The sequence below is a fragment of the Gymnogyps californianus genome, chromosome 4 (assembly GCF_018139145.2).
Source record: "Gymnogyps californianus isolate 813 chromosome 4, ASM1813914v2, whole genome shotgun sequence".
Taxonomy (NCBI): domain Eukaryota; kingdom Metazoa; phylum Chordata; class Aves; order Accipitriformes; family Cathartidae; genus Gymnogyps; species Gymnogyps californianus.
Genome location: NC_059474.1, coordinates 82,624,308 through 82,650,374, shown reverse-complemented (window position 1 = coordinate 82,650,374; position 26,067 = coordinate 82,624,308). Strand labels below are relative to the sequence as shown.

Sequence of the window (26,067 nt, the reverse complement as noted above, 5' to 3'; positions counted from 1 at the left end):
ACCCTATAAAAAGGGGGCTGTGGCTGGCTGTAATTTTTAAATGGTGGGGGATAACTTGAGGGAAGGCTGGGTGGAAACGCAGAGAGGCAAGATGAAGATTAGGGAAATGGTAGCCTTTTTTTCCGTGTGCCGTTGGTGGGAAACGGCAGGGAAATGTTTCATGTAGAGAAGGCCGTTAAGAAATTGTAGGAAGAAAATAGATGTTGAGAGAAATGATTTCTTAGCTGACTTCACACAGGCTCTCGAGGGAGTTGGAGGGCTTGACAGACATCAGACTCTTCTCCTAGGGTTCAGCTTCATTAGCATCAGCAGAAATGAAACTTCCACTGATGAAAACGACCTGCAAATAAGGAGGGCCGGGGGGGAAAAAGAACCTACCTGACAGATAAATCATCTAGGACAGAAGTTTTTAAAGTGCAGCCTGCAGGGCACTTGAGGCTTGACAAGCCTCTACATGCAGCCCATAAGGGGATTTTTTTTAAACCGAGGCATTGCGTTTATCTGGGGTATTGCACTGTGGACGAATGTTACGTGATCCAAGCCTAGCAGCCCGCTGATGGAGTGGGTGACTATGAACCTGGCTGATCCTACGGTAGGGATTTCCTATCAAGACCTTCCTAAAGTTTTCTTTAGGCGTGAGTGTTATCTGTACTAGGAAAAACAAAGCCTTTTGAGGCTGGGAAAGAAAATAATCTCCTGGAAGTCATATGTTTTATCCTGCGGTTTCATTAGCTTTCTCAGGGAATTAGGCTTCAAGGAAAAAAAAAAAAAGAAGTAATAAGGGCAGTTTGACTTTTTTCAGTACTTAATGTCAGTCTTAATCAGTTATCTGAACTCTTATCTCTGTTTCTTAATGCATTATGGTAGGGCTGTTCGGGGTAGCCTGCCATGAAGCGGCTGGAATAGTGACAAACTACCTCTTTTGCAATCTGCATCCTCTTTATCGTGGCCAGGGAAAAACGAGCTCAGGGCTGCGTATGCGTTGAAAGACTGACAACTAGGAGAAATCTGGCTGCAGAGTCCCTTCAGCCCTCGAGGCTGCGTAAAACGGGTCAATGGAAACGTGTAAGCAGAATGAAAGGAGAGAGGAGAACCTGTTAATCCTGGATTTTTTGGTTCCTTGAGCACAAATTTAATGCTAACTACTTTCTGACTTGAGGGATTGACACGGGCTAAAAAGCTTTGCTACAAAGAGGGGAGAGAGCAGCAGAACATAAGTGAAAGGGAAATCCTGTGAAAGCAACAGTGATTTACTAAGACATTTGAGGATTTCTGGAAATGTGTTCCCACTTCAGTACCCCTTTATGGAAGCGACTTTCCACATGTGGAAGAAAACTCGTCGTGCACTTGTAGAATTCCCCTAGCATCCTCTCCTTGCACTTCAAAGGAAATGCCCGGCATTACCCTGTCCTTGGCGGGGAGGGTACGGTACAACTCCCTTGTCCCAGCGTTCGGGACGAAGCGGTGGATTCTCCGGTCGAGAAAAATCACGTGCTCCCCTCACGGGTCACGCGCTTCTGCAAACTAACACGCCGCTTGGAGCTTGTAAAATTTAAGCTTGGAAATTACTGCAGAGAAGGGATGACGGGAGCCTGTAGAGAAGTAGTCGGGGGGTAAAACGTCGTTAACTTGCTTCTGTCTTCTTCTGATGAGCTCCACTCATCTTCTCCTCTTGCTGCCAATCACCAGATAGCTGAGGAATGCACTGAAGCAAGCATCCCTCTGGCTCACCTTCCCTGGCTCCCAGGTGGGAGCGCTTGACAAGGAATTGGGCAGCACACCAACTCCTAGCTGAGCCCAGGTGTAGAGGCTGTCCTCGCAGTGAGCTTCCTGCTGATGGTAGGAAACCTGGTGACCGCGTTCCTTAGCAGACAGGCCTCTGGGAACAGAGCTGGGAAGCACAATCTGGCTGCAGAGGTGACGGGACTCTTGCTTCGTTGCTCCTCTTACAGCTGCTGACAGCGGTTAGACTTCGATACGTAAGTGCACGCAGTTTTTCCAATTGTTTTACTCGTAGTTTATGCTGGTGGCTGCTATTTAACTTGAATAGGAACTTGTTTATCCATAGAAATACATCTTGAGCTCATCTTCTTTCAGATGCAAGTAGAATTCTCTATTTGACTGCACAGTGGGGAGCCTTTCTCTCAGCTAAGTGTTGTCAGGCATGAGGGTAAGGCAGTCCATACTAGCCCTTGAAGAACACAACTTGTCTCGGAAGAAGTTGGGTTGAAATTTACCCTCTGTGAGAAGGTTCTGTGCCAACACAGCAGTTTTCTAAATGGTTGAAAAGATGGTCTGGGGGAAAGCAGGAAAGGGTCTGTTTTCTCTAATTAAGTTGAAACAAGCAAAGCGTGCGTTGGGGAGAGCAGCTCTTACCCTGTCTTGAGCCTACAGCAATGGCCTTCTGGGTTGCTTTTGGCTTGTTTTTTCTGGTTTGTTCTTCCTGGGGAGAGATGCGTTAGTTTGTCTGCCAAACGAGGCCTGTCTTCCAGATGGAAGTAGAGGAATAAGAAGAGAATGAATGGAGGAAGGAGCAGAGCCAGTATACATCTGAGAGAGTGAATGGACCGACAGTGCTGAAGCTTGTGTAGACAGTGTAGTCCTTGGATCTCACTATATTTGATCCCAAAAGGCTTGCCCAAGTTCTGGCTCCAAGGTCCCAATGAATTGTAGGGACCTCTTCACCTCCCCGTTTTAAAAGCCTCCTAAAGGAAACATGGCTATTTCAAGGGCTTGAAACTTCATCTCAAAATAATAAAATAATAACCCATGAACTCAACCTGCTCCTTTGAGAGCTCCTAAACTTTCTAGAGTTGGATAGTTGCTTTCCATTCACTGAGAGCCAGTAAGTAACATGCTATCGGTGGAGGTGTGGAGCATCTGAAAGCAGAAGCTGGGAAATAGGCAGCAGGGGTAGAGTTAGGCTTTTACGACTGAGGAGCAGATGAAACGAGGGACTCGTGCTCGGTTTTTTTTCCACCCGGAACTGAAAAACCCAACCAAACCAGTGATGGGAGCGTGGGCTCCTCTGTTAGGCTCTCACGTTAGCTTGCCTGCAAATTATGTCCCTGTCTAGCAGGACACAATGGTCCAGGTAACAGTAGTGCAGTGCACTGCCGCACCGCTGCCGCCAGGTCGCAAACAACCCCCTTCGTGCCCCTGGGGAGCCGAAAATCAGCCGAGAGCACTGCTGGGGAGACACTGGTTTCACCCTCGTGTTAGCTGTGGGGGAGAGAAACGACTCTGAAACTCTCTGTAGCTTTTTCCAACCAAATATTGGGAGCTGAGGAGCTCAGGGACAGGGAGGGAGGGGGAAAAACAGCGTTCCTCCCTCCGAGTTGTTTCAAAGCACAGGAGGGGCTTGCGATATCGGCTTCAGAGAGCTGTGAATGTTTAAATAGAGCAGCAAGCGAGAAAAGGACTTACTGCCCCGTGACAGGGTCTTCTGGCTTTTGGGGACAGTCCAGGGCTGTTTGGACTCCGGAGGAGGAAAAAAGTTCTCTATTTGGAAAATCCATGCTCTGCTGTTATTGCCCCAGGATCCTACTTTTTCCATACAAAACTTTCCCGTCGTGTCTTTGAACCATCCTGTCTTTTTCAGTGAAAACGATGTCTACGGAACAGAGGTTTCGAGTTAGGACGGTGACTGTTTTTACTTCTGTTTTAAGTACTCGTAATCTGAAGTAACTTCACAAACACGCTAATGGTGCTGGTGAACGCCTAAGCTCTGGTAGCAGAGCGATGCGTACAAAGCCGCCGACGGGTCCCAGGCTCCTTCCAGAGGGAAAAGGCGGCAGGAGATTTGGCTCTTCTTTGCTACTAATTCTAGAAGAAACCGTAACTTCCTCTGTGCGCTTCAAAGCACGTGTGAACCGCAAGGCTCCCCTTTCCTTTCGAGTACAGCGAGGTAGCCAGCCTCTCGGGAAAAGCTACCGTACCTCAGTAGCAAAAATAAGCTGAGGCTCTGATGAAGAGCGGGGATTTTGCTGATAGCAAATAAATTCCCTCAGGCTCAAATAAAGACTTAAAAGGGTCTGTCGCTTCCCGTGAACTGCCGCAAGGTATTGCGGAGAAGGTGGAAATTCCCGTAGCGCGTTTGCAATGCGAGGTAGGGAAGAGGCTTTGGACACCATTGCAATACGTTTGGGGTGAAAATGGTACGTGGCTGACATTTTGCTTAAACCAGTGCAAGCTGGAGGCAAAATTGCTGTGTAGATCTTGGTGAACTGGGCATCCCAAGTCTGGCGTTGCTGCCCTAATGGGGAAGGAGGCAGGGCAAAGTTTGAATCTAAAGGGGACTGAGCAAGCGCACCGAGGGAAGGGGTGCTATCCTGATGCAGCATGTTGAGCCAGGTAGCTGTGCCTCCACCATTTACCGGTGACTCGACTCGGCATCGGTACGGGTGGGGTTCAGGCAGCACCAGCCGGTGACCGAAATTTCTCCTTTTGCCTGTTAAAATAACGCTGCCTGGCCTGATGCTGACGACCGTGTGACTCGTATCTCTTTAAACACCGCTTCGAAGGGGTTGTGTTGTCACGTAGCCGGTTACGGAGGTGTGGGGCAGTCGCTGTGTGTCCTGTGACTGCCACAGCGTGGGATGTATGGCACAGGAAAGAATAACGAGCTTGAATCGTTCCTTCCATCTTTCAGATCTTGGGTGTTGGCAAAGGGCCTCCTGATGTCTCCCAGGCTTGATTATACGGACGCAGGCGTCTGGTGGGCTTCTGTCATGACCCTGAAATGGAAGCACTCACCCTGGTTACGAGTAGTACAGAGTAACTGCGCCTCAAAAGAAGGGCTTTTCCGTAGGTGTGGTAGAAACGTGGGCTCCCTGCTTGCAGGTTAGTCTGAGGTTAGGCGGAACGGTGAGTAACCTTAGGAGAGGCTGGGGAAGGAAGGTGCGAGCGTGCTGCTATTTATGCAAACACCCTGATAGCTCCAGCAATTCAGAAAATACCTCAGAAACTGAGGAAATATCGCAAGGAAATAGCAGCTGGGTAGGGCACATAGCTGTGGCGTTACCTGTGGACGAGGTGGAACTGGTGACAGCTTGGGAGCGTGACACAGATGTGTAACTGGACTTGCACCTTCACCTCGATTTGCCCCGGTCTAAAGGCGAGGAAGAAGGGAGGGAGGCAGGCAGGGCTTCGTGCGTGTGGGTTTGTAGCTGCCCGTCTGAGAGGACGTCTCGGGGGAGGCTGACAAGAAAGGGACGCAGAGCCAGTGATGGGGACAAACCACGGCTATCTCACCTCGGAGCTGTGCGAGAGCTGGGGTAGGGACTGTAACCTCGTGCACGTCGTAAAATATCTAGTGGCGGTGGAGGCAGGATGCAGCAGCCTTTCTCTCCTTCCCCGAAGCAGTGGAGGCACGATCCTAGGGCTGATACAGGAAGGAGTCCTTTGAGCAGCAAAAATATTCCAATGGCATTTAGCACCGTGACCTTTAAACACTTCCACAGGCTGATTCAACTCGAGTATAGAAAACACTGTGGGTGAGGCAGGGCTCAATGTAAATCTGCTGTGAATCACGCTGTTGTGATGCTGTCCGCTGCGTTACGTGGGTCTCCCAGTCCCATGCATTTGAGTTCTGGGCAGATAAACATCATTTGCTTTAGCATGACAAACGAAACAGTTGGGAGGGTCCGTTGCAGTTGCCTACAAATGCTGGAGGAGCATTGATGCGGACAAGGCTTACCGTGCGATAGACTTAAAGCATCGTTTAACTATTAGTTCGTGTTGGCTATTATTTCCGAAGTATTAAAAATCCCGGATTTTGAAGATGTTTGGCGTGGAAATGCATTTTACCCACCCTCCCTGCAAAGCTGTGTCGCTTTCCAGGAAGCACGTCTCCCAGTATCACTCCCTTCCAGCTCGAATGATAACCAGTTGTACCGTCGAACAGGAAAAACCAGGCTCAAGTGAGGCTCAGACATAACTGTAAGACAGGCTGGTTATATCAACCACTACTCAGGACTGAGTCCTTCCTGGGTGGCAGTTTGCACAAACCCTGAGGAAAATGCTGCCCCGGCTCCTGTACTGTCCTCCTGCGGCTGTCTCGAAAGAACTGGGTATTGAGTCTATATATACTTCGATATTATAGGGGGATTTTTGTGTTTCTGCAGAACTGTGTAGTTTACTCAGTCAGTTGAGACCTGTATCACTTACTCAGAAGTACTGGCTGTCACAAAACCAAGAAATACTGTACGAAAGTGAATAGATCACGATGTGTCATGTTCACTGTGTCTTGCGCTTTACAGGGGCAGATCTCGGTAACTGTTGGAATGGTGGACTCTGGAGTAACTTAGTAGTTTCTTGTAAGGTTCACAGGCTTAGCTAGGTGTTAGGGTAACGGTACCATTCTTCAGTCTCTCCCTCCTTTATCTTTCATCTCTGGAAGTCCTACGCTGCGGGCTTGCACCGGTGTTCCCTCTTAGCAAATAAGCATCCAACGTTGTCTTGGGGGAAGCGTGTCTGTGGGACGCAAAACTCCCTTGCAAGCAAAAAGCCAGGAGAAATTAGGAAAGAAGTTCACCTCGAGCTCTCCTAAACTTGGGTCCCACCGTTGCTCCTCTTTGGGATTCAAGAAAACGGAGAGCCCAAATGTGTGCTCTCCCGGCACTTAAACACAAATGCGGCGAGATCACGTACTCGAGCGATCGAAGCGGGTAGCCGGCGCTCTCCTTCTCCAGCTGCTCCCGGCGGGAAGCCTCAGCCGTTGTAGTATTTCTCTGCTTTTATATGCAGCACACTGGCTTCCTGTGACACTAACAGGTTCCAGCTGTTTCCAGCTGTGCCGCTGAACAGTAATGCTCGTGTCTCAGCTTAAGACTACCTAACCTACAAGCTTTCTAGCTAGGAATATAGCCAGTATATGCATCCTAAAAAGGCATCGCATGTAAACTTGCATCTTCAAGCTTCTAGCAAAACTCTAGATATATTAATAAGTCTCTCTGGACTTGGAAAAACAGGAGTGATACTTTCCTAGCCGACTGTCCTTTTAATGCTGGCATGCTTGTAGCATCAAGCATCGCAGCATAGTTCGCAGTGCGAGTCCTTCACAGTATATATTCCTCAGCCATGCTGGCTTTAGTTAGGACGTGTAGCTACGTTAACGCTCTTTTTGGTTAACTCAGAAATAACTCTGGTGTTTTAGGCTGCTTGCAAAGTCAGGCAGACGTGCTGTAGCAGTTATACTTGCTACGGTTTCCAGGGGTATTTGCAAAGAAGGGCCCTATAGTCTCTCTCTGAAGGAAAGCCTGGGCTTTAGAGCCCAAAGCAGGGCAGTGTACAACATACGCAGCTTGTCAGACGAACAAACACCAGCCTCTACCTGGTTCTGCTCGGAGGGATGCCTTTTGTAAGATAGGATCAGACATCCGTGTGATCCGTAAGCCTGCTGTGCTCGATATGCAGAGGAGCAGTTTGTCTGGAGGATGATACCAGCTTTTGAAGAGCAGTGCAAAAACTTCTGGCCTGCGTGTTGCCCCGGTGCCCTCCTGCCTCTGTGTTTTCGGTCACAGAAGTACTTTGCCTACACAGCAACATGCATCTTGAGCTTCCTCAGCCGGGCTTGCTTCCGTTCTCGGTAACTGGGGGGCACCTCTAAATGCGTTGGGGATGCATTGGTGATGGTGGAGCTGTATAGGAGCGTCCCTTTCCTTCTGCCCTCCCCAGGACGGTGCAAGCTCTCCCTGTCCCTGACGGGGCATGGGAGGCATTTTCTGACTGCCTGCGGTGGCTCTGCAGCAGTCACAAAGCTGTGCGATTACTCCATTTCTGGTGGTTTGCTCTCCCGCCTCCTCTTTCCATCCACAGACGGTCCTGTGGACTTTTTCCTGCTGGGAGTGCTCTGTCTCTCCAGGGCGATATGTTGGCTGCGGGCTATTTTCCTTTCCCACACTGTAGACTTCAGCCAGTCCCCCAGCAGTGCAGGAGAAAGACGACTTTCGCTCTACATCTCCTTCTCCTCCTCCTCATCTTTCAGGGTGATCGCCGCTCTATGCAGCAGTCTTCCGCGATCCTCCCTCAAACGAAGGTCCCTTTACACGGCTGCAGGGTCTGTAGGGTCTAACCTGCATTTCTAGATTTCCAGGATGCCTCTGTGCCTCTCCCCACCCAAAAACCTACCCTAAACTGTGCTTCGCTGCAGAACATCAAGACAAGCCAGTTCCACAGGTTAGAATTGAGCCTGGGAATTGAGCAAAGAGCGCTAAGCTGTGTGTTTTGTGAGAGGAGGAAGCCCTCCTTTTATCTCATCTCTTTCCTTCTCTTTTTCCTTCCCCAAGCCCGAGTTCCCTCTGTTCATTCCCGCCCCGACACCCGGTCGCTTGGTCCTTCTCGGCTGCATCCCATCTCCATGCCCATTCCTTGGGGCACCCCGGTCTTCGTGCAGCACCCACCTGTGCCGAGGTCTGGTGACACCGGGCAATGCCGTGGCACTGGCCACTCCAGTTTTATTGCTCCGCAGTCGCTAACAGAAATGACGAACTGGGGAAAAAAATTTAAAGCCAGTGGTTCAGAAATACTTCTGAAAATTGCCTTTCTTAAGGGGGCCAGTGGGGAAAAAAACCCTCCATGATGAGAGCGGGCACGTGTAACACCTGCAAAGATGTTAAAATTTTTTCCTGTACGGTTGGTCAGCTTTGGCTGTGACCTTCTCCCTACGACCTGGACACTTGGGTAGATCCCAGGCTGTATGAAAGTCTGCCTTCCCACTCCATTTTTTCCTTGCTCGGCTGCCATCCGCAGCGCTGGTGTCTGCCGCTCTCTAGTGGTGCTGAGCCCTGAGCCTCCCCGGGGAGCCCTGCTTTACACCAGCTTTTCGCAGAACTCCTGAGCATGGACGCGTATGTGGGCGCTGGCGAGCGCTCAGGGGAAGTTTCGGTGTGGTTTTTTTTTTGTCTGTACATCTGCTCCTCTCCAGGCATCCGCCACTGGACCCTGCCCACAATGAGTTACTGGGCTCCCTGTCTCACCCAGTATAGCCATTCTCAGGGTCTTTCCTCAAACCAGATTAAACGTCTTCCTATAAGAAGGGTAAAAAAAAAAAAATAATAATATTCTGGGTGTAGGTACGCGTGTTGCACAAATCGTTCAGCTACAACAGCCGTGCCTTCAGATCAGTGCAATGGCAAAAAACAGCAAATACGGCTCTGAAACTAAAGGAGAAGGCTTTTTTTCTGACTTGCTGTACATGAATCCCACGGTGTGACTGCGAAGTGAGAACCTAGCTGGTGCTTTTCTTCTTCTTTTTTTTTTTTTTTTTTTAAACAGAGCGAGCTTCTGCCGTGACAAGTCTCAATCCTGTATCTACATGATGCGGGCATTGAAGCTGCCCACGTTCCCCAGTCCCACGCTCAGGGGCAGAAGGAAAGTCCCTCATTTTGTTACGCTAAGGTGATATGTTACGTGGACGTGTTATGGTGGGGAAACACCTTGCCAAGCGCCTCCCTTGTACGCCACCTCCACCTTGCACGCAGCCAAAACTGCCAGGTGAAATACCCACCCCTGCTGCCGCTGAGACCGTTGATATCCAGTCAAACGTCCTCGGCAAATACCGTAGAAAAGAAAATCCCCTGCCCAGGAGAGGAAAAACCCTTTCTAGCCTTACCGTCCTTCTGCTCCGGCTCGTCATTTCCAGTTACTGCAGCTCGGATGCTTGTTCTGCTCTGCTGCAGTCCCCATCAGCGAAGGGAAAGGGCTTTGGGGAGACCTAGTTGTCTAGGGCGAGCAGAAGAAGGGGTTTCACTCTGTCCGGTAGCCCGTTCATCAAACAGGAGGTTGGATTTTTGTCGGCTGAAATTCAGGCCCTTAAATCCCCAAGCCATCTTAGTGGCCCCTAGCTGTGTCCCAGGGGATGTATATATACATCAAGGAGAAAGGGAGTAACACTGAGATCCGAGTTACCATTTCTTGATTTATTTTGCCATTTAGAAGTAAAAAGTCGCAACTTCAGAGGTGAAAACGGAGCATAAGCAGCAACTGATTGGAATGAAGTGTATAAAGACAACCAAGCAGTCCTCAGAGAAGGGAAATAAAAACTTCGTTCAAACCAACCTGCTAGCAAATAGTAACCCTAAGTCCAAATCTAAAATACAGATCTGAAATACAACGCCAAACTCGATTTGAGTACCAATCCCATTTGTCTGATGCCGGAACAACATGCAACAGATGACCTCGCTTTATTGGAAAATGGACTTTAACACAGGACCATAATCAGATAAATTTGGGGGGGGGGGGTCAGCTTGGATCATGTCACGGCCCGCCTCATCTGTGATATCTCTCTAATGTGAAGCACAAATGTTATAGCCCTTTGGCAATTTTGCTTCTTATATTGTTGTTCAAACAAGGGAAAAGAGACCGTAAAAAAAAAAAAAAGAACTTTTTTGTGTTTGGCAAAGTAGCTGATGTGTTAAAGAATCTGGGTTTTCTACAGGATATTGGTTGTAGTTTTCTTCCAAGCCATCTGTGCATCTCCGATGGGGACCAGCAAACTAAGGAAAGGAAAAGGATGTTTTCTGACAAATCCAGGTGCAGGGGAAGGTAGGAGTTTATCTTGTGTATGATCCATAGGGTGTATTCAGCAGGGAAGAAAAAGATAAAATATTTATTGAAACAGACGAAAGCAAGTTTCCCTCAGATATCAATTAGGCCAGACTTTTACCGATGTTCCCTCAAATAGGAAGCCGGTGAGATTTAATTTTTTTTTTGTTTGTTTTGCTTCAAGAAAGGGTTTTTCCCTGCTTGGGAGCCTCTCTGCAAAGCCCATGCCAGCGTCTCCGTTATGCCCCAAGGCACCAGGAGGTGTCGGGGTACACACACACGCTTGCTCGCTCGCTGGCTGCTGCTCAGCACCCTCTGGCCCTGGGTGCTCTCACCCTGCACCCAGCTCAGCCCATTGTGCCTTCCATAAATTTTGGGGGGTTTTTTGGTCCAATCCAGCCTGCAGCACATGGTTTGCTGATGTACTGGTTTGCTGCTTGCTTTGGACAAAAAATGAACCGGTTCGAGTGACTGAATAGCAGGGTCACTTGTTTAATAAAGGTATTTCAAGATGTCTTTTTTTTTTTTTTTTCCCCCTTCTGGGCCCTGGAAAATAACCTGAGCAAGTACCCACATAGTCAGAAGAGGTATTTCAAACTGCGTCACGTTCAGTGCTTGCCTTTGCCTTCAGACCTGTACGAGTGTGCCTTTTGACTGTTTCATATGGATGGTTTTATCAGTTTGGAGAGACACATCACATCTAAATGCCTTATTAAGCCTTCAAGCAGGCAGCAGGGCTATAATTATATAAAGGATATAACAAAACTGAAGGGTTTCGTCTGCAGTGCTCAGCAGACGCTGCACTTCTTTCTGCTTTTTGTCACTGAACCTCTAGATAAGCTTTTACCTTTGTATTGACCCGATTAGCATCTTTGTTTTGCAACGCCACGCGTGTCCGGCCATAAATGCACGCCTTCTCAGAAAACACGTATTATCATGTCAGCGCCAGCCATGCGTGTGTTTCGGGCATGCCTTACACTCTGCGGTCCGGGGCGGCCTGGTGCCCCTTTGGTTTCGAAGGTCTGACCCGTTTCTCTGGCTCTTGCCAATATTTTGACTTCTCAATGCAGCTGCCTTCTTTCTTTTTCTTAGATAGGGGTTGGAATTAGGAGATGTTCTTGTCAGGTGTTGGTTTTAAGTCAACTACGGTGATTATATACCCCAAAATGCAAAGATGTTGTGTTTCCCTGTGGGTTTTAAAAATGACTCTCGGATCATTTTTAAGCTGTTATGATGATCACCGACCTTTTGTAGCCTTAGGCTCTCCAGTACCGTGCAGGGCATGACCTTCTCGTACACGCAGACACCTGCGCTGACTCAAAGCAAACGTCTCGATTCACGATGGATTGCGTCTTGCAGAAGTTTAAGGCAAAGCCACATGACAAGGCATCGGGTTCTCCTTTATTTGCATGCGTTTCTAAGGTGGGAATGAACCCAAAAAGCCCAGAACGTGCTTTATGTAATGCTCTTCATTGAGCAGCCTGTAAAGCTGCTCTGCTGTAGCGACAAAATTAGCGGTGTGGGTCTATTACCACGGCCTGTGTGATTTTTTTTTTTTTTTCCTCCACGGGGCCAGGGCGTGCGTGGCCTTGCTGCCAGGTATTTCACAACTGGTCGCTTTGCCTTTCCTCACAAGCTAATCCAGTCCTTCGTACGTCATGGGCTTTTCATAGGCTGAATAGTAATGCCTCTTCCTTCCTGCTGTAAAAACATCGTCCTGTTCAAACGTGGGATTAACACGGCAATTGTAAAGAGGGATAGCTGAATTCTCCTACGGGGTTGTGGCAAATAGCTGTATTGCTTCTTGTAGTACCTGCGCCGTTATTTAGCTTACAAATGTCCCCCCCCATCTCTTCCACCACATCCAGGGGACAGAGAAAAGGTGTGCTCCCCCTCTCCCCGGGTGCCCCTCTCTCCCTTTTTGCTGGTGCAACACGCTCCTGATCGAAGAAACGGTCTGGGGCTCGCTATGATGAGGCAATTTGGGCCGAACCGATCTTAGAGTGCCCTTACATTAGCGTTTCAGTTTGGATCTCTAGGCTTGGGTGGGTGGGGTTGTTTTTATTTTGGGGTGGGATGGGGTTTTTGGGGGACCAAACATCCCCCGCATCCCCTGCTTACAGTGCTGTGCTCCATCCTACGTCGTGGTCCTCAAGGGCACGAACTCGCTTCCCTTCTGGCGAAACTAAGCGGGACGACGAAGCACACCAGACGCGGGCCGGCCTCCAGCGCGTCTTCGGTCGACAGGACCGGGCTAGGCTGAGTCAGGAATGAAAATGAAAAAGCCTCTGCTGCGTGCATAGAGTCTGGATGCCCCGGTCTTCAGGCTGGTCAATGCTTTGCGGGCGTCGTGCCGGTCCAGGCTACTTGCCAACGTAGACGGGACTGTAACGGTCCTTTCTGACCTTAAGGGAATGAATTACCATGCTGAGAGGAGTGTGGAAGGAGGAGGGGAAGCAGTAATGAATCCTTTCGGGAGCACTGGGAAATGAACTGCGGGAGAAAAAGTTAACTGGAATACCTCTCTTCTGCAGGCTGAGCTCAAGCAGGGAGCTTTCCTCCCTAGCTCGGCTTCCTTGGTGCGTACCCCTGAAAAAATCAGTCTGGTTGGGTAAAAACTGCTTTTCCCCTGTTTTCCATTTGTGCACGGCGAGCAGGGGCGGGAAGCTGCAGGTTTGGGATGGAAAACCTTTCTCGCACAACAAAACCTCAAGCCAGGAGATGCTCTAGTCTGCGCTTGCGAGAGGCGGTCACCCGAGCCGCGGGAAGGGGGGGTATGAAAGGGAGGGGAGATGCCCAAGCAGCTGCAGGGACGTTCTGGATCCAACCCAAGGCTGCGCCCTGCGACAGATGCGACTTTTTAGGCCTCATTAGTTCTCAGGGTGAGTTTCGTAAGCGGCAACCGAGATAAAAGCTGAGGAAAGATCAAAGCAGATTTCATGGTTTTTATGGGTTTATGCTTCTCGGTTTCACTTTCCAGTATCTCCCTAAGCCTTTCTTCTCTCCCTGTGCGCTGCCCTTTCATCTGCCTCCCCGTTTCCACCCGGCAGGCGAGACCTTGCTGACCTTCCAGCCTTGAGCGTGACTTGTGAGCTTGACCAGCCTTTCCTTCATCCTCCCCAAACCCGAAGCGGTGTTGGATTATTTGAGCTGCGAGACAACTCCTTTCAGCATCGATTCTCCCAGCTGGCGAGATTTACGTCCTTTGCAGAAGTTGGGCTCGAGTTTCTCCTTCTCTGTTGAGAGCATCTCTGGGTAGCTGCGTTGGCTCAGCAGCGTGCGCAAGGCTCTGATGTCCAAAGTGCTGATTCAGGGGTGCTGGGTCCAAGAGAGACGGTTGAGAAGGGGTTTTCCAAGGGGCGGGAGGGCTGCTCATCTCCCCAAAAGACATTCGTATCGCAGCGACATGGTTCCTTCTCGGTGGAGACCTGGATTTCCCCTCCTTACCATGTGTACTTCTACTCACTGCTAGAGAACAGTTGCTCTTGCCTTGCCTTTTTTTTTTTCTTTTTTTAATATAACTACTCCTGTGGTGGCTTGCAGATGAAATGTGGGGAAAACATCTTTCCCAAGGAGAAGAGGTGGGGAGACACCTGGCAAAAAGAGGATAAGGAAAGGCCTCGAAACATTAAGCGGACATTAACGAAAATAACGACTCCGGGTGTGAGCCCAAGTCTGATGGTCGAGTTTGGGTCCGTTCCTGCTATGTTGGGGTACCGAGTGTCTCGTGGCAGGAGCGATGTACTCAAGTGTGTTGTGGTGCACTGGGGTTGGGACCCCAGCCTGAAACGTCATCCCCCAGTAGCTGGGTGTGATGTGCCGCTGCCCACTGGGGAAGGGAGGGTGGATGGGGCTGGCACACGGCGGTCCCTCCAGCAGCCATGCCTGGATGTGACTGAGATGTCCCGGGAGGTGGGACACCCCCTCTCACCGTGCATAATCCCATCCCCACAGCCATTTCCCACGTATCTCCTCCTTCTCCTTCCCAATCAGCTTTTAATAACTGGGTAGCCTCCCACCCCTCGCAGACCCCCGTGACCCTCGACAGCCGCCCCGCAGCAGCGATTAACCCTGGCAGGATGGCAAGCATTCATCCGCGCCTGTCTGTGGCTGGGACCATCGCTCCCTCTCCTGCCCCACCACGTGGCTCTTCCAAAAGTAGCTCCAGACTGCGCTTACAGGTACTTCGCCTTGCTGCCAGCAGGCCTAGGACTTGGAGCGGCGTCGGTAGATGCGGCAGGCAGAAATGCCTGCCGCATGGGGCTAGTGAGGCTCTCAAAGTAGCTGGGCACGTCCTTCTCCCTCAACCATGTCACTTAGTACCAGCTTTTTAGAGCAGATCTTGGTGTAGGCAGCTGTGCATCGCAACGACTAACGCTCTGGTGGCTTCTCTGCATCTCTTCGCTTCAGAGCGGGACTGTGGCTCATCTCGTGGTCCATTTAGCCAGTCATCCTGCCTTGCTGGGTTCCCGTCCTCTCGGTAGCTCATCCCAGGCTGTGAATGCGCCAGGCTGTGGTCTCTGTGTGCAATTCCCACTTGGAGAAGTGGGTTCGGGGGGCAACGGGGATTTGCAAACCCTTCAACTACGTTCTGTCACCTTCGGGTTACTTAATCAGACTGGACCTCATCAGGTGAGACCCTGCTTTGAGGTGGGGAGCTGGACCTCGTGTGTGGTCGGTGAACTTTGCAAGCAGGGTGGGTAAACGTAACGTTGCACGGTCAGAGGGGAAATGTCAAGCTACCGTAAGCACAAGATCTGTAAATACCACTCTGAACAGGCAGAAGACAGTGGAGACGAATGTCATCTATGCTGTGGCAATCAAAGCCAGATAGTCTGGAAAGAGATGACATTTGTTGGGAAATGAGTCACTAAAATACGTGTGAGGCGGAGATGTGCCACTAGGCATCGGGGAGGTTGGTTGTTGTGGTTGCGGAAGCTTGTGTCAAGCTAGAAAGCAAGAGGCGCCACGTTTCTGAAGACGAGCTACTGTCTTCTGACTTAACCAGCAGAAAATGGGTCAAGACCATGTTTAGCTCTACCAGAAATAATAGCTATGGGTTATTCTGCAAGCCAAATAATGTGGACGCAGCTTAATTACTGACTCAACTAAAATGCAAACCGCTAATATTTGGAAAAATAAAAAAAAAAAATACCACTTTAACCAAGCCTGCTAGCCTCTAGCTGCATTTATTGAGATGTCAAATTCTGAGGAGAAGAGGAGGAGACCTTGCCATAACGCTCCTTGGGAGGTTGGTGGTAGGACTTTTGCTAAGTGTTTGCCTAAATGAGTTACCCAAATAGGATGTAATTGAGCTCAAGCGATTAAAATGTGCCTTCAGGAGGCTGCTCCCTCAGGTATGGAGGGGAAAGGTGCTTGCATACCAGTATCTTTGTTGTATTGCTGGCCTTTGTGGCATTTTTGGCACCTCTTTCCTCCTTGTCATGCGCAGAAAGGTCCGATGGTGAAAGCTGGCGTGACTCCTTCCATATCTTGACAGTTCGCTGGGTCTAATTCCTTTTTCCAGTCGCCCAGCTAGCGGTGCAATTGCTGACAGAGACGCAGAAGACAGCTAAAACCTTGAGCTGCCGCAGTGACGTGCTCGATGCCCAGCCTCCCCCCAGCACCGTGGGCTCGGCTGGTTCATCGGCGCTGCGGGACAAGCAGGCGATGTAATCCTGCCACTCTGATTTAGCTTCCTCTCGTTAGCACCCATTGCGTACTTCTCCCGAAGCGCTGGAGCATCCTCACCGGCATTGTCGCGTCCTCTTTCTATTCCAGGGAAAGGCGCTGGGGGTTGTGGGGGCCGCCTTCGTGTTTGGTGGAAACTTCCCACCTTGTGAAGTGCAGGCTAGATCTAGCTGGGGGTGTTTCCAGGAGCATGTTTTGGTCTGGCCATCGTAATTAGACTTGGAGCGCTTCTTCACTAGCCCAAGAATGAAGTGCTAAAAGTAAGAGACCTTCCTCCCAGCCGGCGGCGATGTGGGGGACATCGGGTTGAAGCCGCACCAGCTACGCAACGGGAGCAGCAAGGCCATGTCAACAGCCACCTCTCACTTATAAAGCGCCGGCTTGCAATTCATTGGCTCCCTCCCCGTCGCAGCCCGACTTCGTTTCAACTCATCATCGTCTTCCTCCCGCGCCGAGGGGTCGAGCCGTCACACGAAGACCCTATGCAAATCGCTAACGGCGCTCGCTCGGCGGCACCTGCGGCGTCTAGACCGGTTCCTGCGCCCGCATGCAAATGTGCGGAGAGGGAGAGCCGAGGCCCGCGGCCGAGCCACCGACGCCGCTTTCTGGTAAAGCCCTTGGGTTGCCTTCCCGCTTCACCTCTTCCGTGCCGGGCGACGCGGCGCTTTCCGCTTTCCCGGCCTGCCTTTTGAGGAATAACGCCGCTTCTCCGCTTCACGTTAGGCTCGTTGCGGATTGACTCGCGTTTGAAACGAAGCGAGAGCTCCAGGTGAAGAAGTGCGGGGGTGCCGGGGTATTTCTCCAGCCTGCTTTTCTAGCGGCAAGTGCAAATTAGCACAGCAGTCCGGGGATTTTCTCCGGCGCTTGCTTGGTGCCATTTGCATCTCTGGGGTGGACGGGATGTCCCAGAAACTGTCCCTGCTCTGGGGTCGGGCGGCGTGCTCTGACATGCTGCTGAACGTGTACTATTGCTTTCCCTTTGGCAGAAAGCACCCAGTCGCTGCTCCACAGAGTTCCTATGGCTCGGGATTGACCGGGGAGGCAGGAATATCGAATTCACATTTCTTAAAAGTTTCCCTTAATTTCTCTCACCCTGATGGAGCTTTTGTTCTTGCTCTGAGCCTTTCTCCTTCCTCCTTATCCGTTCTCTTTCAAACCTCCCTCTTACTGTATTCCCTTTCTCTCGCCCTCAAGCAGACCAAATACTTGAGCCTACTTTTAAAGAAGCCCATGGTAGGTTTTTCAGCTGCTTGCAGATATGCAGAGCAGAGGTGTCATCGCACCGCTCTGGTATTTCCAAAAATGCACCAAAAATGAGAACTTGTCCCCATGCCGCGTCACCAGCAAGTCTGTGCACCTTCGCTCGAAGACAGTGAGGTCGATAGGTGGTTTGAACCACCTAATTTTGGACTGATTTTCGTTAGGCTCTGGCTAATTCTGGTGCTCTCATGTTGAAATTTCGCTTCTATACCTGGCGTCTGCCGCAGTAAACACCGTCTGTTTTGCATCCGAGTACAAATAAAACTCCGCCGAGTTGCGTCTGAGCTGGTAACCACCAGCACTGGGCCTTGGAGACCCACGCGTCCTGGTCAGTCGTTCCCTTCCCCTGGGCTGTACTCTTGCGTCGGTGTTATTTTTTGCAGATTTGGGCTAGTAATTTTTTTTGGAAGAAAGGAAGGCCAGTTGGATGAAGGGAACGATTCTTCTCAAAATGCAACCAGGAGAAGGGACATCGGGCGGGGAAAAAAGAGCTAAAGAAGTTCTTTTCATACGTGGCTAAATGAGCACAGGCTGGTTGGGAATGTGTTTTCGAGGTGTAGGAGGCACAAGGGGATGGAGAACATCCCAGTTGGGCTGGAAGGAGCCCTGGGCTGGAAACTGGGCACCGCATGAAGCGGCTGAGACACGCTTTTGTACGACAAGAGAGAAACCAACGCTGCGCTGGGGTCCTGGGTGCCTCTGCCTGGGTTTTCATGCAGCGCCGAACTGGTTGGCGCTGAAATAGGTATGGGCGCAGCTCTCCCTCAGGTTTCGGCAGAAAGCATCGTTATCTTTGAAGCAGGTGATGGACCACAAACCACAGCGGTGACAAGTGACTGCAGTTGGGGTTTTGAGGGGGGGGATAATTTGAAAAAAAAAAAAAAAAAACCAAAACACAACAGTTTTTTTTTATTTCTCCCGCAAGGAGCGCTGACTGAGTTGTGGAGAAAGGAGGGGGTGTGCTGAAAGTTCGCTTTCTCTCAAAACAAACCTAGCGGTTTCAGCGTGGCCGAGAGGTTTGCTTGCTGCAGGCGTCTCCGACGCAGCCTCTTGCGGATCCCGAGGCGCTCGCTTGTGGAGCACGCAAGTCCTCACTGAAGGGCAGGAGAGCCAGAATCTCCACGGCGTTTACGTCAGGGTTGGGTTTCTGCCCATCCCGGTCAAACATGGAAAAGGGTTTTTTGGGTTTTTTTTTCCCCCTCCTGCTCCACTTAGCTCAGGTCATTTTTCTACTCATCTCTGAAGCTGCCTTGTTGTTACGGACCGATTTCTTGCTCCATCCCTGGCTCATGTGTTGGGAGATGCTGTCGCTGGTTTTCCATCCTCATCTTTCAGAGGGGGCTCAGGCGTATAAAACATCCAGTTTCCCTCTGCCAAAAAGCATGAGCTCTCTTCTTCTTTCCCCACGTGGCTCACCTACCTCCCCTCTCATTTCCCACCACCTATTTTTCAGTGCCTTCAAGGAAATCTTTGACCTCGCTGAACGAGCCTGAGGCTTTCTATGGCTCGGTGCCACTAAATTACATGTTTTGAAGCAGTTTAGTGGCTGCAGAAGCACAGCAAAGCCACGCAGCAGAGCACTTCTTTCCTGCCACGGTGGTGGCCTTTGGGAGGAGGTATTTGCACCACATTTTTGTAGGCCTCTGATCTAGGTACCATGGGAAGGATGCCTGGCGGATCCAGTGGGCGTAGGAGATTTTAAAAAAATCTAATAAAAAGAACAGAAATAAAAAAATGACTCAAATCATACTCTTGCCTGCAAAGGTACAGCTGCTGCAGAAAATACAGAAGCTGTTAGGATCTCTCTAACATGTTTCAGTTGATGCTGGCTCGGATTAAGTCCACAGATCAGTAGGTGAGGGCCACTCTTCTGAATTACTGGCATCCAGGAAGCGGTTAGCTTAAATATAGTCACAGGCTAGATCCTCACCTTCCTTCTCCCTTTTCAGAATTACCACTCAGCAGGCACAAATATTAGCCACCCGCAACAACTGCAAGCTTTTCCTTCCTGAGAAAACACCACAATTTTTATCAATGCACGCCTTAGTCATACATCAAAACCACCGTGACTACTATCAAGGCGATTCAGAAACCCTGGGATTACAGTATCTCTGTCAAGTTCTCCTTTCTCGCCGCGTCCACGTTTATTTCGCCTTTCCTCCCCGAAGCAGAAACTTGTAGCAGCTTGAGGACCGGCTAGGCAAATGCACGTCTTCTGGGGCGATGCGACGGGGATTCACCAAACCGCCCCGGCGTCCTGGGGGAAACCCAAGCGCGCCGCTTCAGAGATGGAGCCGGAGCTGGGCTTCGCTATGAAAATCTGCGTCTAGGTATGAATCAAGAGGGCACGTCTGAAAGGGAACCGCTGGTTATGCTCTGTTCGTCTTCGTCGCCGTGTGGGCAATGACTGCCGCGCCACCCCGCCGCCTGAAATCGCAGAGCTGAGCCCGCACTTTGGGCTGTCTTTCCAGAAGCATCCATGGGCCGGGGCAGGGACACTGTTGGTCAGCACTGCCTGCCCAAAGGATGCCATGGTGGCTGTTGCTTCCCCGCAGCCCCAGGGTGAGCGCGTTATTTTGTCCCAGCAGCGTTGACTTCTCCTACTTGGAGGGGAGCTGCTGCTGCCAAGGCCACCTCTGCAGAGGGGACAACTTCCTCGGTGCTCATAATGAAGAGGAGGCCCTCCTGTCCTCCCGCCGAGGGACGTGTGGGTTTTATCCTGGGTACAAAGTGAGTTAATGAGCACCACGACCGTCATGGAAGAAGTGTTGCGAGGACGGGCATGAAGCAAGACGTCAGCACAAAGCAGCACATCCCTAGAGGAGACAAGCTCAGGGAAAGCGCCTGGGATCTTGCGCAGGTCTGGGGCCAAACATCTGTCCTAGGCTAAAACTGAGGTTGCTGTGGTGGAACTGATCATCCAGGACCCCTCTAAAGCCACCTCTCTAAATCCATCCAGCCGAAACGCATTTCTGTAGCTCCCGCTTCTCTCCAGGGTAGACAGGAGATGGTCACCTGCCCTGTAGCCACAAATCCGGGGCGTGATCTTGCTCCTGAGTTGTCTTGGTCTGCCCATTGCATGTCTCCCAGGGGTAGCTTTTTCCCATACCAGTTTCCTTAAGCGCTGCCAGCACCGGTGTTGGTTTCCCTCGGTCATGGAAGAGCCACGCTTGGAGCGCCGGCTGCGTGCCCCAGCTCAGTCCTCTCCACCGTGCAGCTCGGGGGAAAGTTGCTTTCACTGCCCTTGGTTTTCCCCAGCTATAAAAGTAGGATCGTTTTGAAGTCATGAACTTCAGAAACACTTTGACACTTTTTCGGTGCCTCCATAGCACTTTAAGTAGGGGACCGGTCATCTCTCCCGGTAAATCGCTGCCTTCCCCACCGTTTTGCAGACTTTTCTTTGAAGAGACCCTTGTCCCCAGCAAAACCACTTAAACCAGTCCTAGGTTGGGCTCCTTCTAATAACTCTCTGCAAGGAAATGGAAAACTCTGAAAGTATTGAACAAAACCCAGTTTTAAAGGCATCTCTTTTGCCACTGCCATAGCAGCAAGGCTCTCATTCCCTCCATAGGGCTTTGGGAATAGCTCATGGAAATTGTCCCTGGCTTCTCAGAGACCCTGATGTACGGGGAGTTAAACTCCTCGCTCATCCCTTTTTGACCTTGATCTCTTGAACAAGGTCTTCACAAGGCTTTCGGACCTATCTCAGAGGAAAAAAAAAAAAGTTTTTAAGAGAAAGATGAGTAGCTTACAGTTTGAGTGGAAGGCTTTTTTTTTTTTTTTTGGTCAGTAGTTTACCATTTTGTTACTATATAAAATGCTGATGTGATTTGAAAGCTCCAAATTACAACATTATCACGCAACCACATAATTTTTCTTCTGCCCTTTTCCTTCCCCCTCGCCTCGCTATCGTAGCCGCCTGTCCCTTCCCCTTTTGCTTCCCGGCTGGGGACTTTGCCTTATTCAGGGCAGCCCCCGTCCCACCAAAACCCGAGAGCGCGGGGTGCTGCTGGGGCCATCGCTTTGCAGCGGTGGCCCTCGAATACCCTGTGGGAGAGCCGAAGGCGTTGGCGTTACAGGACTGACCCCTTGCGTGCCAAAATGCGTCGCTTCCGTCCTTCAGCGGCTCGTTTTGAGAGAAACCCAAAAGATGCTGTGAAACGTGCGGAGGAGCAAGCGCCAGCCGATGGTCCCCCACACCGGGCAGGCGTATTCCCTTGTGCATAAGGCCTGGAGGACTCCGCGTTGCCCGAATAAAGCCTTAAAGCTTCGTGGACACGTGGCTCTGCAGCGTTGTAAGGATGCGCATGGTCTGACCTCCCTTTCTGTATGCTCCTGGAGTTTCTCGCTGCCACATACACGTCTGCTTCGGTGTCGATAGTTTGCCCGCTGCCATCTGATTATCCCTGCCGTGAATGATGGAGAAGTGGCTCGCTGACTGCAGAGCACACCGTGCCTCTGAGCTGATACCACAAAAAAAGCTGCTTTTCCTGAGACGGCAGGCAGGCAGGACACCTCTAACTAAGCCCAGACTATTTCAGGTCCTAAGTGCTGTAATGGGCTACTAAATGGGGCCAAATAGGAAGACCCCTGCAGCTACCTCCCGTGCCTCCGTGCGCATCCAAATGGGGATTTGATCCCTATGTTATCGAAGGGCGCTCTGGACATAACGGAGAGAGGTGTTCGCAAGGGGAAACAGCGAGGCTGCGGCCCCTCTCCCTCCAGTCCTGACACCCCGAGGGGAGAGCTCAGGTCTCACCCTCGCAAGTCCCTGAGTCCGTCCCAGCCCCGTCGCTTTTCCTGCTGCCGTTCTCCGGCATCCGTCTGTGTTTGAATCCCGGGCCGCCGGTACCGAGAAAGTCGCCGCTGATAAATGCGCATGTCAGCACTTAGTCGCAAATGTGCAGAGATGTAGGAATAGTTTGTTTTTTGCTGGTGCTGCCGTACCAGTCATCTCTTGCATTTCCTGGGTGTTTTACTCGTATAGCGAAGTGCTAGATTTGAAGGCTCTGAGTGGAAACGTATAGCAGAGATCTTTATTATTTTTCCGGTACGATGCTAGGCATTTTTGCTGATGTAAGAGATAGCAAAAGTAGCGTGGGGGAATTGTAGCCCTAAGAAAGAAATATGTAAATGTCTGAATGCGTTAAAAAAACCCTGCTTACCCGGGGTGTGCGCTCCGATTTTATTCTGGGCTCGTTTTGTGGTTGAAGGTTAAATGCTAAAGGGAACGAAGGGTGATGTTTGTACAGACCCAGCTAGTCAGAAACAGGGCGTGGGGAAGATTATGTGGGGAATCCGAATTTGCACTTTGTCCCAGTGGCTGGTTTTAATCAATAATATAGTATATTCAGCTTCTGATCCGGCTGCGGGGAACATCCGAGAAATTACGTCACCTCTTTTCACGGTCCGCTGCTCAGATGTGACTGCTGAAGTTTGAATCTTGCCGCTTGTGTCAGAGCATGACCCTCCCGAATAAATAGGAGTGTTTCTTCCCCCGTCTTCCTCAGACCGTCTCTGGGCGCTGAGCCTGCTGCGAGGATGCGAGCGCCGGCTGGGCTGGGGACGGGAGCCCCCGTGCTCCCGTGGCTGCTGCTGCTGCTGCTGGTGATGTCCCACTCAGCCCGCCCAGGTGAGCTCCTGGTGTCTTCGCAGAGATCCCGCGGCTGTCGGCTCCCAGCCTGCCCGTGGTCCTCGCGATGGGTGGGCATCACCCGCGTCCTGCGCCGAAAGGGACCGGAGGAGACGGGGGCTCCTCCTGGGTGGTTAGCCCAGGGGTTTTCTCGCAGCCGAGGAAAAAGCGCGACTGTCCTCCTTTGCTAGGACCTGGTCCAGCTTTCAGGAGCTGTGTGAGAGCAGGGTACCGAGGTAGAGGCACAGATAGCAGTTTCTTACCGTGGTCCCTAAAGTGTTGTCAGTGAAAGCGCGGAAAGGGACAGTTTCTTTGGCTCTCTAATAGATTCGGAGTTGCTGCATCTCTAAATAACGCTGTTTGTCTCTTAAGTTGCTCCCTTCTCTCTTTCTCAGCCATCCTGGAGGTGAACGGAAACCTGAACTGTAGGTGCGCAAAGACAACTCCGGACTACATCAGTCCGAAGAGATATGAAAGCATTGAGATAAGACCGGTGGGAAGCACCTGCAGACGTACAGAGATCATGTAAGTGCTGCGGGTGGCTCGCCGGGGCAGAAAGCTGCTCTCTCCTCCGGCTCCCGCAGATGCAGCGGGGCCGGCGCTGCACGCCTCTTCTTCTGCAACCACCCCGCGTCTCCGCTCCCTTTTCTTTTCAAAAATGCCGGCAAGCTCGCTCGCGTTTCGGGGCTGAGGAACACGAGGTCACCTCTGGTGAAGGAAATGCACCCGAGCTGACCTGCCAGAGGTCCTCAGGACCTAAAGGAGCCTTTCCAGCAAGGGAAAGCATGATTTCCTCATGCTGGTGCTTAGTGGGGAGGGTGCTGGCGGGGGGTGTTTGCAGTTTGGAGGAAGCGCATCCTCAGACACCAAGGCGGGATGAGCCATAACTGATTTTTCCACTACTGACGTGCAACACCCCTGAGAGCAAACAACGTCTTGGGTCAAGCCCTTCTCTCGGTACTCCTGTCCTGACTAAAGCGGTGCGTTAAGCACAAGTGTAAGATTTCTTTAACTGCTCGGCGTTCATACTTTTGTAAATCTACAGAGAAAATTGTCTTTGAACAGTCCACCTCCGGGCTTCGGGCACGGTCTCCGCTCCGCACAGGAACGTGTTGCATCTTGCTTTTTCCTGACCGTCCTTGCGGCTTCCCTCTGTTGCTAGCAGCTTTCTGCGATCTGCTGGCGCTGTAAACGAAAGCTGAGTCTTGCGGATCAGCTCTCGAATCCCTGCCTTTGGAGGGGACGGTAATGCTCGTAAACTCTCCTTGCGTTTCAGAATTAAATTGAAAACCTCAGGGAAGGTGTGCGTGAATCCTGAGGCCCCTTGGGTAAAGAAACTGCTGAAGCGTATTGCTAGCACGTAAGTTGCTTTGATGAAAAACCCTTTGGCTCAGGTGGCCCCGGATAGCATCCCGTCCCATCGGTGGTCCTGGGGAGCACTCGCAGGACCGAGGGCTCTGGGGGGCTGCCGGGGCCAAGGGACCCGCTCCCAAGGTGATGAGGGGCGAGACCTCGCTGTGCAAAGCAGCGTTCGGTCGTTCTGCATGCCGATGCTGCCATCCGGGGGTTGTGCTCTCCCCGGCTTGTGCACGGTGCCGCGGCTCGGACAACATTTTGATGAAAAAAAAAAAACCCAACCTATTTTGGGGGGCGGGGGGATATGGCAGGAGCAGGGTTTGCTCGTTGCGAGTGCAATAGCGCGTCGATGCTCGGCTGGGAAAGCCGCCCTCCTTCGTCATGCCCGGGTTTGTGGCACAGGGTAGGGGCAGCCGGGAGACGTCCCCGCGTGTGATGCCCGCCCCGGGGAAATGGCTGCGACTTCCTTCAGTTGGGGCAGGACCCTCCTCCCCCCAGGACCCGCTTTTCTCTGCGTTCACACATTTCTCCTCCTTCTGCTTTTCGCAGGAAGAAAAAATAAGTTTCCTGCTAAGGAAGTCGAGACGCTCAGAGCCCCGAGCCGGGCTGGCGGATGATGCACAGGCGTGCAAACCTGGCCGCTCCTCACTTTGCCCTCGCTTCCCCCGCTTCCCGAAAGCCCCGTGTCCGGCCCCGGCGGCGGCCGCTGCAGGGAGGGCGGCTCGCTGCTGACCCCAGCCCCGCGGCAGGTTCGTGGGGGTGTTTTCCCCCCCTGCATTCGGTCCCCGGATCAGCGTGAATATGAACCCTTCGTTTATTTACTTGCCCGTAGACCGGGAAGCCTTTCTCTGTCAGGGGCTGCTCCCGGTCTCTGTAGGAACGACTTTGCGACTCTTCCCGTGCGAAGCACTCATCGACAGAGTGTGTGTTTGGGTTTTTTATTACACAGCGTGGCGTGTCCTGTCCTGAGAGCTCAAGTCAAATAAAGTTCAGGTTTCTTGGTTCTGTTGTATTTTCCCTGGATCTGCTAGCTTCGAAGAAACTCAGCAGAGCTTTGATAAACCCCACCATCGTAGCCTTCCTGGAGCTGAATTTACCATCATTTGCATCCGGCGCTCTTGTATTGATGCTCTTTCGCAGATATGTCGCAGGCATTAAAATGTATGTTTGAATATACGTCAGGTGAGGTATTTCTACTATAGGTAGGGGAACGAGGGGAGCACCCAGGCGCATGTCAGGCACGATGAAAACCTCTTTTCCGTGGAGGAATGAGACAAGGGCGAGGAAAGGTTTGTCCAAGGCAGCCGACGGGAGCTGGGATGGGTGTCCCAGCCCTGAACCGCCAGCAAGGGTCCGGCAGCCCCAGGCATAGCCGGCAGGGAAGGAAAGTTCCTTCCCGACATAACCTGTTGTCTCCCTCGGTGCTGATTTGAGGGCACGATGTTGCTGGCAGGGAGCCGGGTGATACAGCCAAGGCTCCCCGCATCCAAGCGCCGGCGTTCGTGATGGGGCTGGTGTTTGCAGGCACCCGTAAGGCTTTTGAAAGGAGTAAAGGCCAATAAGGAAACGTAGGGGATGGGTGC

General features: G+C 51.4%; 1 protein-coding gene across 1 annotated transcript; it reads left to right on the top strand.

Moving 5' to 3' along the window:
• Positions 1-1,905: 1,905 nt before the first annotated feature.
• On the top strand, positions 1,906-25,487 carry LOC127016003 (C-X-C motif chemokine 3-like). Its single transcript, XM_050896293.1, has 5 exons — positions 1,906-1,979; positions 23,007-23,128; positions 23,524-23,653; positions 24,405-24,488; positions 25,034-25,487. The coding sequence occupies exons 2-5, from the start codon at positions 23,038-23,040 to the stop codon at positions 25,044-25,046; spliced, it is 318 nt and encodes a 105-aa protein (XP_050752250.1). The 5' UTR covers positions 1,906-1,979; positions 23,007-23,037; the 3' UTR covers positions 25,047-25,487.
• Positions 25,488-26,067: the final 580 nt, after the last annotated feature.